Source organism: Oncorhynchus nerka, linkage group LG1, assembly GCF_034236695.1.
Source record: "Oncorhynchus nerka isolate Pitt River linkage group LG1, Oner_Uvic_2.0, whole genome shotgun sequence".
Taxonomy (NCBI): domain Eukaryota; kingdom Metazoa; phylum Chordata; class Actinopteri; order Salmoniformes; family Salmonidae; genus Oncorhynchus; species Oncorhynchus nerka.
The window spans coordinates 8,521,470-8,535,247 of record NC_088396.1 but is presented as its reverse complement, the minus strand read 5'-3'; the positions used below and the strand labels follow the sequence as shown (position 1 = coordinate 8,535,247).

General features: G+C 39.6%; 1 protein-coding gene across 1 annotated transcript in view; it reads right to left on the bottom strand.

Moving 5' to 3' along the window:
• Positions 1–13,778, bottom strand: part of LOC115135159 (inactive dipeptidyl peptidase 10-like) — a 129,190-nt gene that overhangs the window by 7,946 nt on the left and 107,466 nt on the right. The window contains exons 11-17 of the mRNA XM_029669582.2: positions 12,880–13,003; positions 10,825–10,863; positions 10,290–10,397; positions 9,789–9,880; positions 7,782–7,829; positions 7,152–7,273; positions 260–304 (exon numbers count right to left, since the gene is read on the bottom strand). Coding sequence (XP_029525442.2) covers positions 260–304; positions 7,152–7,273; positions 7,782–7,829; positions 9,789–9,880; positions 10,290–10,397; positions 10,825–10,863; positions 12,880–13,003 — 578 coding nt within the window. The remainder of the gene's footprint in view (positions 1–259; positions 305–7,151; positions 7,274–7,781; positions 7,830–9,788; positions 9,881–10,289; positions 10,398–10,824; positions 10,864–12,879; positions 13,004–13,778) is intronic.

Here is a 13,778-nt window from a genome sequence, read left to right as displayed (position 1 = left end):
GGAAATTAAGACAGCAGGGGGTCGATTCGCATTGCTAGTTCAGAGTCAACAAGGGTACCAGTGAGAGGGGGGCTGGTATTTTTCAACAGCAAATCTTCAATATTTGAACAAAGTGAGCAATAGTTATTTATTTATTATTATTATTTTTTTTACACTTGTTGGTTCTGGCAAAATGCCAACGTTCTAAGTTGTCTCGCTAACTCCTTTGAGCAGTTTATGACATACCTATCAGTTAAGAGAGATTAAGTTGACTTCTTACTGGCATTATTGAGGCTGTGTAAGATCACAGTGGGTGCTCCGGGACCTGCAAAAAAAAAAGGATTAAAAGATTTGAAATCGGTATCCTCAAATCCTTTGAATGGCTGAAGATTTACAATTTGGTGTGACTTGAGTCGACAACTTAAGCTTGAGTCACAAAATACCAGTTTCCCCAAGCAATACACGTTAGAGGAGTAAGACATACAAATGCATCCTATTTGTACATAAAGAGATTTAAAAAATAGCATGTCTCAAGCAGGGTAGCATAGTCACAAATACAATACAGCAGCCTTTCCAATCCCCTAGCTGCTGTCACAACCACTGTAACCAATTCTACCTCCACTTCTTTACCTATTACACTCAATAGTTAAAGGTAATTCAAACTGCCTCTAACAAACCAGGCCTTTCAGATTAAGTCAATTATATTCAGCGCCCATTGGAAGACACCCAATCTGAGGTTAATAAGATCAGGCGGATACCTCAGGGGATACCCCAACCCTCCACAAATCACTGTTCATACCCTTCCGTTTGAATAATAGTAACCGAGGTAATGGTGATTTTACAACCACACACTATTACCAGGAATGGTAAACATATGAGGCTTTTAAAGCCCAACACAGATCAATGAAGAGGAAGCATAGTTTCATTTTCACCCCTAAAGCGAGTTTTATCATGTCTTATATGGTTGTTGTTTTTGTTAGAAAAGATAATAAGAGATAATTCACAACAATGCAGCATTAAATCATTCGAGGAGCAATGGCTCTCAAGGATATTGCAAACTCAGCAAAGGAAAAGGGCTGCTGTTATGGCACTTCTACCTGCTCGACAATGGTAATGATATCCGTTGCGTTTAATGGAGGGAATTAACTAACTTTAATACGCTTGTTGAGGAGAGTGGTCATGACAAGCTGCTTGGTTTTTACTGAATTTAGCCTTATCCTCAGATGACATGCTAACTGCATTGTGTTTATTGCTCAAAAACAGGATGGTACAATTTGCCCATTAACTCATGGTGCACAAGACAAACGCACCCAAGCATACATTACAAATACATGTGGTTAAAACAAACCTAAACCATAAACAACCGCAGTGGCAATAAACTCTCTTTAATGCGCTGTGCATGGCACGATAACAGCACGTAAAGCAATTATACACAATAGAGCGGCTAATTTTATTTTGAATTGTTTGATAGTCTCTCTACACTAAATGTTCAATAATGACCGATTGCCAAAGGCAAACTCCTGACATCTGTCAAATGGGTTGTGACTCACAGGGCCAATGACACATAATGGTTGATTAAATTGGAACTAGACACTGAGTTAACAAAACATTGGTCTTTCCATGACACAGACTGACCAGGTGAATCCAGGTGAAAGCTACTCTATGATCCCTTATTGATGCCACTTCAATAAGTGTAAATGAAGAGGAGGAGAAATGTCAAAGGATTTTTAAGCCTTGAGACAATTGATACATAGATTGTGTATGTGTGCCATTCAGAGGGTGAATGAGCAAGACAAAATATTTAAGTTCCTTTTAAAGGGGTATGGTAGTAGGTGCCAGCTGTACCGGTCGGGGTGTGTCAAGAACTGCAAAGCTGCTGGGTTTTTCACACTCAACAGTTTCCTATGTATCAAGAATGGTCCACTACCCAAACTACATCCAGCTAATTTGACACAACTGTGGGAAGCATTAGACACAACATGGGCCAGCACCCCTGTGGAACTCATTCGACACCTTGTAGAGTCCATTCCCCAACTAATTGGGTGCAACTCAATATTAGGAAGGTGTCCCTGGAGTTCATCTTCATATTAATTCATATTAGACTCTTCATCACAACAAGATTATTTAATCTACATGCAAAAATGAGATAATTCCCAGCACAAATTGCAAGAACTCCCCCTGGTAATGATGTGTCTCTGGCCTTTTAAAGGAAAGGTTCACCCATTTTGTAATGTTATATTGTTGATGTACATCCCTGAGTGATGTTCTATTGATTTCCTGTGTTATTCCATGTTTTCATGTGTATCTGAGTTATTGGAGTTCAAGCAGGCAGAAATCCGGCAGGTATGACGTAGCACTGTGATAAAGTCCCTCTCGCTACACTGGAAGTTAATAGGAATTGGATTTTAGATCGCGGAAATATCTATCATAAATGTCAAAATACATTGTCATATGTCATAGTTCAGGAGGATGTTCTCCCGAATGAGCCATTGGGCATTTTTTAATTTTTTTTTTTTTAGATATTCCTACCTCGAAAAATGTTTCATTTAACGGAGGGTCTAGCACATTTTTCCTATTTGTCTGCCTATTTGGCTGCCTCTTTAGTCCAGGGTGCATTGCATGGTGCCGTTGCCAGAGATATTATAGAAAGGAAATAGGATAACGCCCGACCCAGCAGACTGTCGACCAACCGTGTTCACGTTGTCATGCTGCATCACGCTGTTGCTAAGCTAATTGTCATGCAATCCCTTCTCAAAGTCAGTGTATATGTCGAAAAACTTGCCTATTTTCCTCAAAAGTATGTAATGACACGATTTCAAAGCTACAGTGGCTTGCGAAAGTATTCACCCCCTTGCTATTTGTCCTATTTTGTTGCCATACAACTTGGAATTAAAATGGATTTTGGGGGGGTTGTAATCATTTGATTTACATAACATGCCTACCACTTTGAAGATACAAAATATTTGCAAACAAGAACCAAGACAAAAAAAGAGAAACTTGAGCGTGCATAACTATTCACCCCCCCCCCTTCCTTGATGGCCAAAAAGCTCAATTTTAGTCTCATCTGACCAGAGTACCTTCTTCCATATATTTGGGGAGTCTCCCACATGCCTTATGGCGAACACCAAACGTGTCTGCTTATTATTTTCTTTAATCAATGACTTTTTTTCTGGACACTCTTCCATAAAGCCCAGCTCTGTGGAGTATACGGCTTAAAGTTATCCTATGGAAAGATACTCCAATCTCCGCTGTGGAGCTTTGCAGCTCCTTCAGGGTTATCTCTGGTCTCTTTGTTGCCTCTCTGATTAATGCCCTCCTTTCCTGGTCCGTGAGTTTTGGTGGGCGGCCCTCTCTTGTCAGGTTTGTTGTGGTGCCATGTTCTTTCCATTTTTTAATAATGGTTTTAATGGTGCTCCGTAGGATGTTCAAAGTTTCGGATATTTTTTTATAACCCAACCCTGATCTGTACTTCTCCACTACTTTGTCCCTGACCTGTTTGGAGAGCTCCTTGCTAAGTGGTGTTGCAGACTCTGGGGCCTTTCAGAACAGGTGTATATATACCGCGATCATGTGACACTTAAATAAAGTCCACTTGTGTGCAATCTAACCAAATATGTGACTTCTGAAAGTAATTGGTTGCACCAGATCTTATTTAGGGGCTTCATAGCAAAGGGGGTGAATACATATGCATGCACCACTTTTCCGTTTTACATTTTTTTGGATTTTTTTAAACAAGTTATTTTTTTCTTTTCACTTCACTAAATTTGATTATTTTGTGTATCTACATTACATGAAATCCAAATAAAAATCTATTTAAATTACAGGTTGTAATGCAGTAAAATAGGAAAAACGCCAAGGGGGATGAATACTTTTGCAAGGCACTGTATATGATATTGCAGACAGGAAGTTAATTATTCCATTCCACTGACACCTGCCTACTATATCTGACTAACCACATAAGAAAGTAGACGGGGGGAAATTTTGTGGTATGGTTATGTTAGATCTCAAAAAGGGGTTTGATACAGTGGATCATGAGATTCTGTTAATCAAACTAAGAGCCATGGGCTATAACAACTTAGCAGTAAAATAGGTCAGCTCTTACCTGCAAGGAAGAAAACAGATGGTGGATGTGGATGGGACCCTGTCTAAACCCAAAATCTTGAACTGCGGGGTACCCCAAGGGAGTGTGCTGGGTCCACTTTTATTTCTATTGTATATAAATGATCTGAAATCTGCCTGTACATGTGACCTTTGCTGCACTGTTGGTTACCCACAAAGACAAAAATGTGGTTGAGAAAGCCCTCAGTGCTGAACTTCTGAATGTCATTAAATGGCTATATGACAAAAAGCTGTCAGTCCATCTTGTTCAAATCTAAAGTGAAACTGAGGAAATCCCCAGATTTTAAGGTGGTAGTAGGTGACATAGTAGTCGCAGCAAAATACTCTGTTTAGTATCTTGGATGTGTGCTAGATAACCATCTGACAGGGGAGAGCATGGCAGAAAATGTTATCGCCAAACTGATCCATAAAATTAGGTTCCCTGGCTAGAACCTCCAAGTACAGGTACAAAAATGCAAATGAATTACTTAAAAATCATACAATGTGATTTTCTGGATTTTTGAGTTTTGATTCCATATCTCACAGTTGAAGTGTACCTATGATAAAAATGACAGACCTCTACATGCTTTGTAAGTAGGAAACACTGCCGATTTTGCAGGATATCAAATACTTGTTCTCCCCACTGTATGTATATATATATATTTTAGGGATTGATTGTTCATATATTAAGGGTATGTGAGACTGTCATTGTGTCTGTCATTGTCTGTTGTCATTACAATTACCGCCTAACCTTGTTGTATTCCAACTTGCATCAAAAGGACAACAATGGAAATAAGCTGTTCAGTTTAATTGTGTTATCCTTGATGATTTTCTTAAATTGTATGTGGAGGCGTCACCAGCTGGAGCACCCTTATGTATGGATTTTACAAATTGCCAAATAAATTAAACCAATCAATCAATATAATATACACTACCATTCAAAAGTTTGTGGTCACTTAGAAATGTCCTTGTTTTCCATGAACACATACATGAAATTAGTTGCTAAATGAATAGGAAATATAGTCAAGACGTTGAAAAGGTTATACATAATTATTTTTAATTCAAATAATTGTGTCCTTCAAATTTTGCTTTCGTCAAAGAATCCTCCATTTTCAGCAATTACAGTCTTGCAGACCTTTGGCATTCTAGTTGTCAATTTGTTGAGGTAATCTGAAGAGATTTCACCCCATGCTTCCTGAAGCACCTCCCATAAATTGGATTGGCTTGATGGGCACTTCTTACTTACCATACGGTCAAGCTGCTCCCACAACAGCTCAATAGGGTTGAGATTCGGTGACTGTGCTGGCCACTCCATTATAGACAGAATACCAGCTGACTGCTTCTTCCCTAAATAGTTATTGCATAGTTTGGAGCTGTGCTTCGGGTCATAATGGGCCTCTGTACGCCTCTTTTCATTTTTCTGCATCTCACGAAAGTTCTTCTTTGTAATCTTAACACCTCAAACTTAGATTTGTCTGTCCATAACACTTTTTTCCAATCTTACTCTGTCCAGTGTCTGTATTCTTTTTCCCATCTTAATATTTTATTTTTTTGGCTAGTCTGAGATATGGCTTTTTCTTTGCAACTCTGCCTAGAAGGCCAGCATCCCGGAGTCACCTCTTCACTGTTGACATTGAGACTGGTGTTTTGCAGGTACTATTTAATGAAGCTGCCAGTTGAGGACTTGTGAGGTGTCTGTTTCTCAAACTAGACACTAATGTACTTGATCTCTTGCTCAATTGGTCACCGGGTCCTGCCGCTCCTCTTTCTATTCTGGTTAGGGCAAGTTTGCGCTGTTCTGTGAAGGGAGTAGTACAAAGCGTTGTACGAGATCTTCAGTTTCCTGGTAATTTCTCGCAATGGAATAGCCTTCATTTCTCAGAACAAGAACAGACTGTAAAGTTTCAGAATAAAGTTAATTGTTTCTGGCTATTTGGAGCCTGTAAACGAACCCACAAATGCTGATGCTCCAGATACTCAACTAATCTAAAGAAGGCCAGTTTTATTGCTTTTTAATCAGAAGAACAGTTTTCAGCTGTGCTAACATAATTGCAAAAGGGTTTTCTAATGATATATTAGCCTTTTAAAATGATAAACTTGGATTAGCGAACACAACGTGCCATTGGAACACAGGAGTGATGGTTGCTGATAATGGGCCTCTGTACGCCTGTACGCCTATGTAGATATTCCATAAACAATCGGCTGTTTCCAGCTGCAATAGTTATTTACAACTTTAATAATGGCTACACCGTATTTCGGATCAATTTGATGTTATTTTAATGGACAAAAAAGGACATTTCCAGGTGACCCCAAACTTTTGAACAGTAGTATATATCCCTGGTATAAAATCACATTCTGTTTGTGTCTCTAACATATATCTTCAGTGTATGTTTAGGAGCTGGTTATGTTCACTTTTAGCATTACTATCCTACTATCACATTGGTGTTTGTTGGATTGGCTATTCTCTGATAGCATGTGATATACCTTACAGGGAAACAGTGAGCAGGTACAGGAATTGATGTACTTTTGCTGGATCTGATAATTGATATGTACTGTATCTCTGATCCTGAATCTAAGTCTAAGCGGATGATGCATTGGTTGGGTTTAACAAATGGCCTAGCTGGCATAACTTCACCGTTTCAAATAATGAATGGTTGGTTGATGTTGGTCCCTAATGTCTTTAAATTACCTCTCAAAGAAGGTTGATGCTTTAGTTTCCTAAGCTCTATCAATATTTATCTAACTTCAACAAAGACAGATGAGGGGTGCTAGCATGTAGATCAATATTAGCCTTCAGAATGATGCACTGCTTGTGTTAGAATTTAGCTTAGCTGACTGACATTTAAAGTGCAAAATGACATTTGCATTAGCCTGTTAGTGCTGTCTTGGCGCTATGGGGCACTACTTTACAATGGACTGTCTGTGTTAGCATTTAGGTAAGCTGGATAACTTGTACAGTGTAATGACATGTTTACTTTGCATTGGACTGCTAGTGCTATCTTGGTGGTAAAAAGTGGAATCCAATGCACTGAGTTAGGATTTAGCTAACTCATCATTTAGCTCGGCTAGCTTACCTTTACAGTGGAGGATGATATGCTTATCATTGGGGCTTATCTCAGCATTAAAGAACAGACAGTGCGCCTTATTTAGCTCACACGTCAGACAGTGTCGAGGGAACAACCCGACAGTCTTCACACTGAAAGGAAGGGGAAGACGGAAGATTAGGCGACCGTTTTAACATCCACTGCAAACCCTAAAGAACAGGCCTATAGAGTATCTAGCACCTGTGGTGTTTGCAGTTGGCACATGATATTTACACTCTACATAAATGAGGAGACAAGCAATGTTGAGGTTGGGAGCTTCAAGTCATTGGTTCACCTGAAAGCATTTGACATGTAATTAAGACGATTTTCCCACATCAAAAGAGCAGCTGAATTTGGAAAGGTTTTGTTGAAATGTTTTATTATCATTAACCTAATGTGCCTGTGCAACCTCCATACTCTTTATAAAACAAGTATCATCCAGTGTACACGATCTTACATCAGAGGATCTCTACATTTCTGTAAGAAATAAACAACCTCAGATGTTTACTGTTGTTGTGACATGTTCTTCGCTAAAAGAAAAATGACAGAATATGAGAGGGACTGTAAATCAAAGGGGAGCCGTCAAAAGCAAGATTCAGGACAGGTTGCTAAATGAGTCACCTGAAAAGCTGTCTTCTTCGCGGTGAGCCTTCAGTGCTGAGAAAATATCTGTATAGAAGAAACAAACAAGGTAATTGAGTCTCAAAGAAATCCGGTGGCCTTCGCTAACAAAGTTATGCCATAAATACACTCTCAAGCTCAGCTTTGTGCCTGCAACATGTCATATTCAGATGAGAAATAAACCTGATGCTTTCAAATAAGCAACATTTGTCTGTGTACTTCATATGCAAATGACACTCAGTCTTGAGGCAATACGCATGAGGTTTATTAGTGTCAAGTTGAGAAGAGAAAACACTTGCTTATCAAGCTACAATAACATGCTAATACAGGTACTATACAGTTTCACACTCAAGGTTCTATGTTTTATGATGCAAAATGCAATGTCAATTCTTAAACCTCCTTTTCCCACAAATGCACTATGGTGTGCTGTCTATGATTTGCAGTTACATTGGTCTGAGATTTTGATTCGGAATGTACCTGACACCACAACTCTTACTAGAGTAATGACACAAAGCCCCCCATAACATACAATCAAGTTCACTGTGATAACAATGATGTTTTCAGTTTGTGCTGTCGTCAACTCCTCTACAGCATTCATTCATCATTCCATACATGCACATAATGTGATCTGTCGACCAGACTAGCTGTTACATATGTATGAGATACCTTTGTGTCAAGAACTGATGAGGAATATGTTGAATTATGATTAATGTCATGTTATAGTCAATGCAGGAATTATTACATATGGGACTCAACATGGCTGCAGATGCTCAACTGTCTGTCACCTATCCATATAAGACTCATATATAGTGAGGTCCAAAAATATTTTGATAGTGACACATTGGTCACACTTTATTTGGATAGTCCATCTGTAGATGCTCTACAGATGGTCATACTATCTTTTGATAAGCAACTACTTGCCAGATATACTGTTAGGTTTAGAATAAGGGTTAGGGTAAGTTTAGAATAAGGGTTAGGGTAAGGGTTAAGAGTAAGAGGGTAAGGGTAAGAGTCTGAAGATAGTCTGTAGTGCATCTACAGATGGACTATCCAAGAAATGTGTTAACAATAAATGTTGTGTTGTTTTGTCTCTGTACTCCAGCACTTCGGATTTGAAATTATACAATGAATATGAGGTTTCATTAGTCCACTGACGATACATTCCCAAAATGTTTTGCATGTCAGCAGTCAAGTTTTCAAGATATTGGACTTTCAGGAAGCAAAGTGTTCCCCGCAAAATCATCATGATGATTTAAAAAGTTAGAGGCATAAATGTCATACCCCCCAAAAATGCTAAGCTTCCCTTTTTATTGTTAATGGTGAGAGGTTAGCATTTCTTGGGGGTATGATCTTTGTGCCACTGTACCTTTCTCACTCATTATTATTCACGTTTCATTCAAGGATTATCCGTAATCATGGTAGCATCCACATTAATGTGCAAGTATTCAAAACAGTGGAGGTCAGTGCCATTTACGATAAGGGAGGACAATTTTTTTTCATGAGCATGACCTTATTTCTATTACAGCATGTTGGATGACTGTCATTAATAGTCCATTCACCCAGTTCAATTTAACATCGATAGGGTTAGGCAACTACATGATACTCAAATTTTACATATACCCATCATGAGGTTGCTCCAACCTAGACTATGAATGAAAGTTTACAACGTGTAATTATTGCGTGTTAGGAATATGGGCACAAAAATACCATACTTTTGACTACTTTAACACACATAATTAAATGTGCCCAAATACTTTTGGTTCCCTTAAATGTGACTGTGTACAAAGAGTTCTGTCATTTCTAAACAGTTCACCCGATATGAATGAAAATAGCCTCAAATTAAAGCGGACAGTCTGCACTTTAATCATAGTCATTGCATCATTTCAAATTGAAAGTGCTGGAGTACAGAGCCAAAACAAAGTGTCACTGTCCAAATAATTGTGTACGTACTAAATACCTGAATCCTCATTCTTGATTTATTATGCACAGTTCAGAAGAGACACTCACATGTTGTCGTTGCTCTCATCATAGGCCAGGATCTTAGTTACTTCCCAGTTTCCTGATGTTAGATGGCGGACCTCGTTTTGATCTGCTCTGAACTGGAGCAAGGAAGGAGACGAGAAACAGGAAATATACTATTATTAGAGTGATCTACAATATCTACTTAATTCCTGTTTTCAGAGTCATCACATCATCCTCATCAAGATCGTCATCATCATCATACGTCCTAAGTACTGGTCACTAGCAAGGATTGCAATTTGATGTGGTTGAAGCCACTTTCATTGAGTTATCACATAATATATTTGCAAAAAAGTACAGTGGCCATTGAGAGATGATGCTCACCACTATGGGCACACAGTAGTAACCCTACCCTCACTTGTGCTGTAACCATGGAGATATTACTCTCACCCCGGTGGAAACTATGGTAACAGAACCCTTTGAGTGGTAACCATGGTGACATGAGTGACCCTCATCAGTGATGTAACTATGGTGACGTGACCCTAGTACCTGTGTGGTGAACATGGCGATGTGATGGAACTCTCCACGCCCGCCTTGCTTGACGGGCACTGTCAGGAAGAATATGCTGCCATCCCTGGAGAACACTGGTTCCTGGTTCTGCCGAAACAAAAACAGCAAACATTTTTAGTTTAGAGTGTTATGACGTCATTACATGATCACAGAGATTGTGTAAAATACATTCATTTAAACCAGTTTAGTACAGCAGGAAAATAATCCTGGAAATATGAATTATTATGTGGATTATAATTAAAAGTCATATTTGTAGGGATTGATACATTTTCTGTTAGGGCAAATCAAATTACATTTCCAAGTGAAATTATAAACTTTAGAAGCCTTTTTAAATCTCAAATACACTAAAAGTTTGCAATTCTCAGCAACAAAAGAGTAATCAAATTAAGATCCTACATCGGTACAAGTGTAATGGCAATTTAGGCCATTTACTACTATGAGTGCACAACAAAGATCTATTGAATAAGATTGAATGGAAGTTTGGCCATTACTGACAAAAGTAAATATTTTTTACCTGCTTTGAAAGCCAGAGCTCTGAGACCTCCTCATGCCTCTGAAATAGGAAGGCCAAAATGTTAACAGTTAATATTATGTCCCGATTTATAATATGTCCCATATTACATCCCAACCTACTTCAGCAAACCTGAATAGCCGTGGAGCCTGGTTGGAATTAAGCATCCCACAAAGACAGCCCTAAGTCCCTCAAAATCACTCAATTCCCTTTCTTCCCCAATACTTTAACTCTAAAAGCGCCAACATATTTCAACCCCTAAAAGTTCCAAAAGTGTTTTGTTTTTATTTATTTTTTTATTAATGAAACACTTTGTCAAACTCTAACACTTTTTATTTCATTAACCTTTTGTAACACAAGTAAATTGTTTTTAATTTCCCAAAATAAAGATATTTTGATCAATTTCACCCATAGATACTAATTATGAACATTTGTCTGTTATTTATTCAGTGTTTTTTTCCTGTAATACTCAGAGGCTGAGAAAGTGGCAAATCTGAGATACTGGTAGTACCTAAAGTGTCCCTGTCACGACTGCTACCGAAGGTGGCTCCCCTTCCCGTTCGGGTGGCGCTCGGCGGTCATCGTCACCGGCCTACTAGCTGCCACTGATTCTTTCCTCCCCCCTCCTTGTCTGTTTATTGGTTACACCTGTTGTGTATTTGCTGATTAGTTGGGCTTTATTAGCCTGCTCTTTGTGCGGGATTGTTTTGTGTACCTTTTGTGCACGTCTGTGGGTTACGCGGTTCCCATTTTGTGGGTTTTGCTGGACAGTTTAAGTCCCCATGTTTGGGGCCTTTGTTTTGTTGTACGCCCTGTGTTTTCGTGGGGTTGGCTTATGTTTGCCGTTTTGTGCATTAAATTAGCACTACCCTGAACTCTCTGCTTCCTGCTCCTGACTTCTCACCCACTACACCCAGAACGTTACAGTCCCCCGATATGGCCGATTTAGACCATATGGTGGCATCAGACTTTTAGCTCTAATTTTGGAATGCTATGGGCGATCAACTCAGTTCCAATTGTATCTGAACGATGAGATTCTCAACTTGGTGTAGAGAAATTGACTGAAAGCTAAATATTTATTTACATACACACATATATATAAGAAAATTTGGGGCATAGCAGCCACTATAATAAAAATGATATCATTTTTATTATAGTGGCTGCTATGCCCCAAATTTTCATACTACCACACATCGCTAGTATAAAAAGACTGATTATGTTTCATTCCTCCATTTTAACACAAGCATCTAGATAGATGTAGTTTTTTGTTGATGGTAACAAGTTGCTTGACCGAGTATAAAACAAGGTTTAGAAATGATTACATTTTTTTGACCCCCTTTTAGGGTTAAAATGCCAACTGGGGAAATTCGGAGTCTGTGCTCTTTAAATTAAAACCCATTGGAGACAAGGACAAAAGCATTGGCAGAGAAATTGAGTCTGCGCCCAGGCGGAGCCGCTTCTTGGCTGGAGCGTCTGTTTGTTTGTGGTCCAGCCGTCTGTGGGGCCTGACCCTGGGACAGTCGAACTGGACCGTGTCCAATAGACTCCCATGTTTTCCCCACAGGGGACCGCAGCTTTGCCCTTTTCCAGACATAGCTTATAATAACACTGTGCAATCATTGCCATCAAAACCAATAGTGGGAAGAATAAGTCTTTACTTAATGAAAACAGTTTGCTGAGATGATTATTTAATAAAGGCTTCCCAGTTGAAAGTAATAGAATAATTAATATGACTTATAGTGTGTGTTTATCTGATAAATGCCACAAGATAATATTTGTATTCGAAGTGGTAGATAAACAAAACAGAAAAAGTGCACCCCTCCACAAGTGTCCTTTAGCAGGCATAGTAAAAAGCACACAACAAAGAACACCAGCTGATACAGCACTATCAGATGAGGCATTCGAGTCAATGGTATCTCTCCCATAGCAGTAATAAAGTCAATGCATTGTCTGCTCTGTCCTCCCACTGACACAATAACAGAATGACCCCCCCAGGGTGAGTGTGACCTAGTCTCAACATTACCAAGCCCCCCACCCCCTACCCAGCATGCCTCTCACCTTAACACAGGCCCCCGTGGTGGTCTCACACACGGTCAGGATGGACACATTCTGGGCACGGTTTATCCACCTGACCGTCGTCTTGGTTTTACTGATCCAACTGACCATGGCGACATAGTGCTCCCTACGAGAGAGAACAACCACAGTGGTTATTGTCTGAAACATGGACCATGACCACATAGTGCTCCTTACTAGAGAGAACAACCACAGTGGTTATTGTCTGAAACATGGACCATTGCCACATAGTGCTCCCTGCGAGAGAGAACAACCACAGTGGTTATTGTCTGAAACATGGACCATGACCACATAGTGCTCCTTACTAGAGAGAACAACCACAGTGGTTATTGTCTGAAACATGGACCATTGCCACATAGTGCTCCCTACGAGAGAGAACAACCACAGTGGTTATTGTCTGAAACATGGACCATGACCACATAGTGCTCCTTACTAGAGAGAACAACCACAGTGGTTATTGTCTGAAACATGGACCATGGCGACATAGTGCTCCCTACGAGAGAGAACAACCACAGTGGTTATTGTCTGAAACATGGACCATGACCACATAGTGCTCCTTACTAGAGAGAACAACCACAGTGGTTATTGTCTGAAACATGGACCATGACCACATAGTGCTCCTTACTAGAGAGAACAACCACAGTGGTTATTGTCTGAAACATGGACCATGACCACATAGTGCTCCTTACTAGAGAGAACAACCACAGTGGTTATTGTCTGAAACATGGACCATGGCGACATAGTGCTCCCTACGAGAGAGAACAACCACAGTGGTTATTGTCTGAAACATGGACCATGACCACATAGTGCTCCTTACTAGAGAGAACAACCACAGTGGTTATTGTCTGAAACATGGACCATGACCACATAGTGCTCCTTACTAG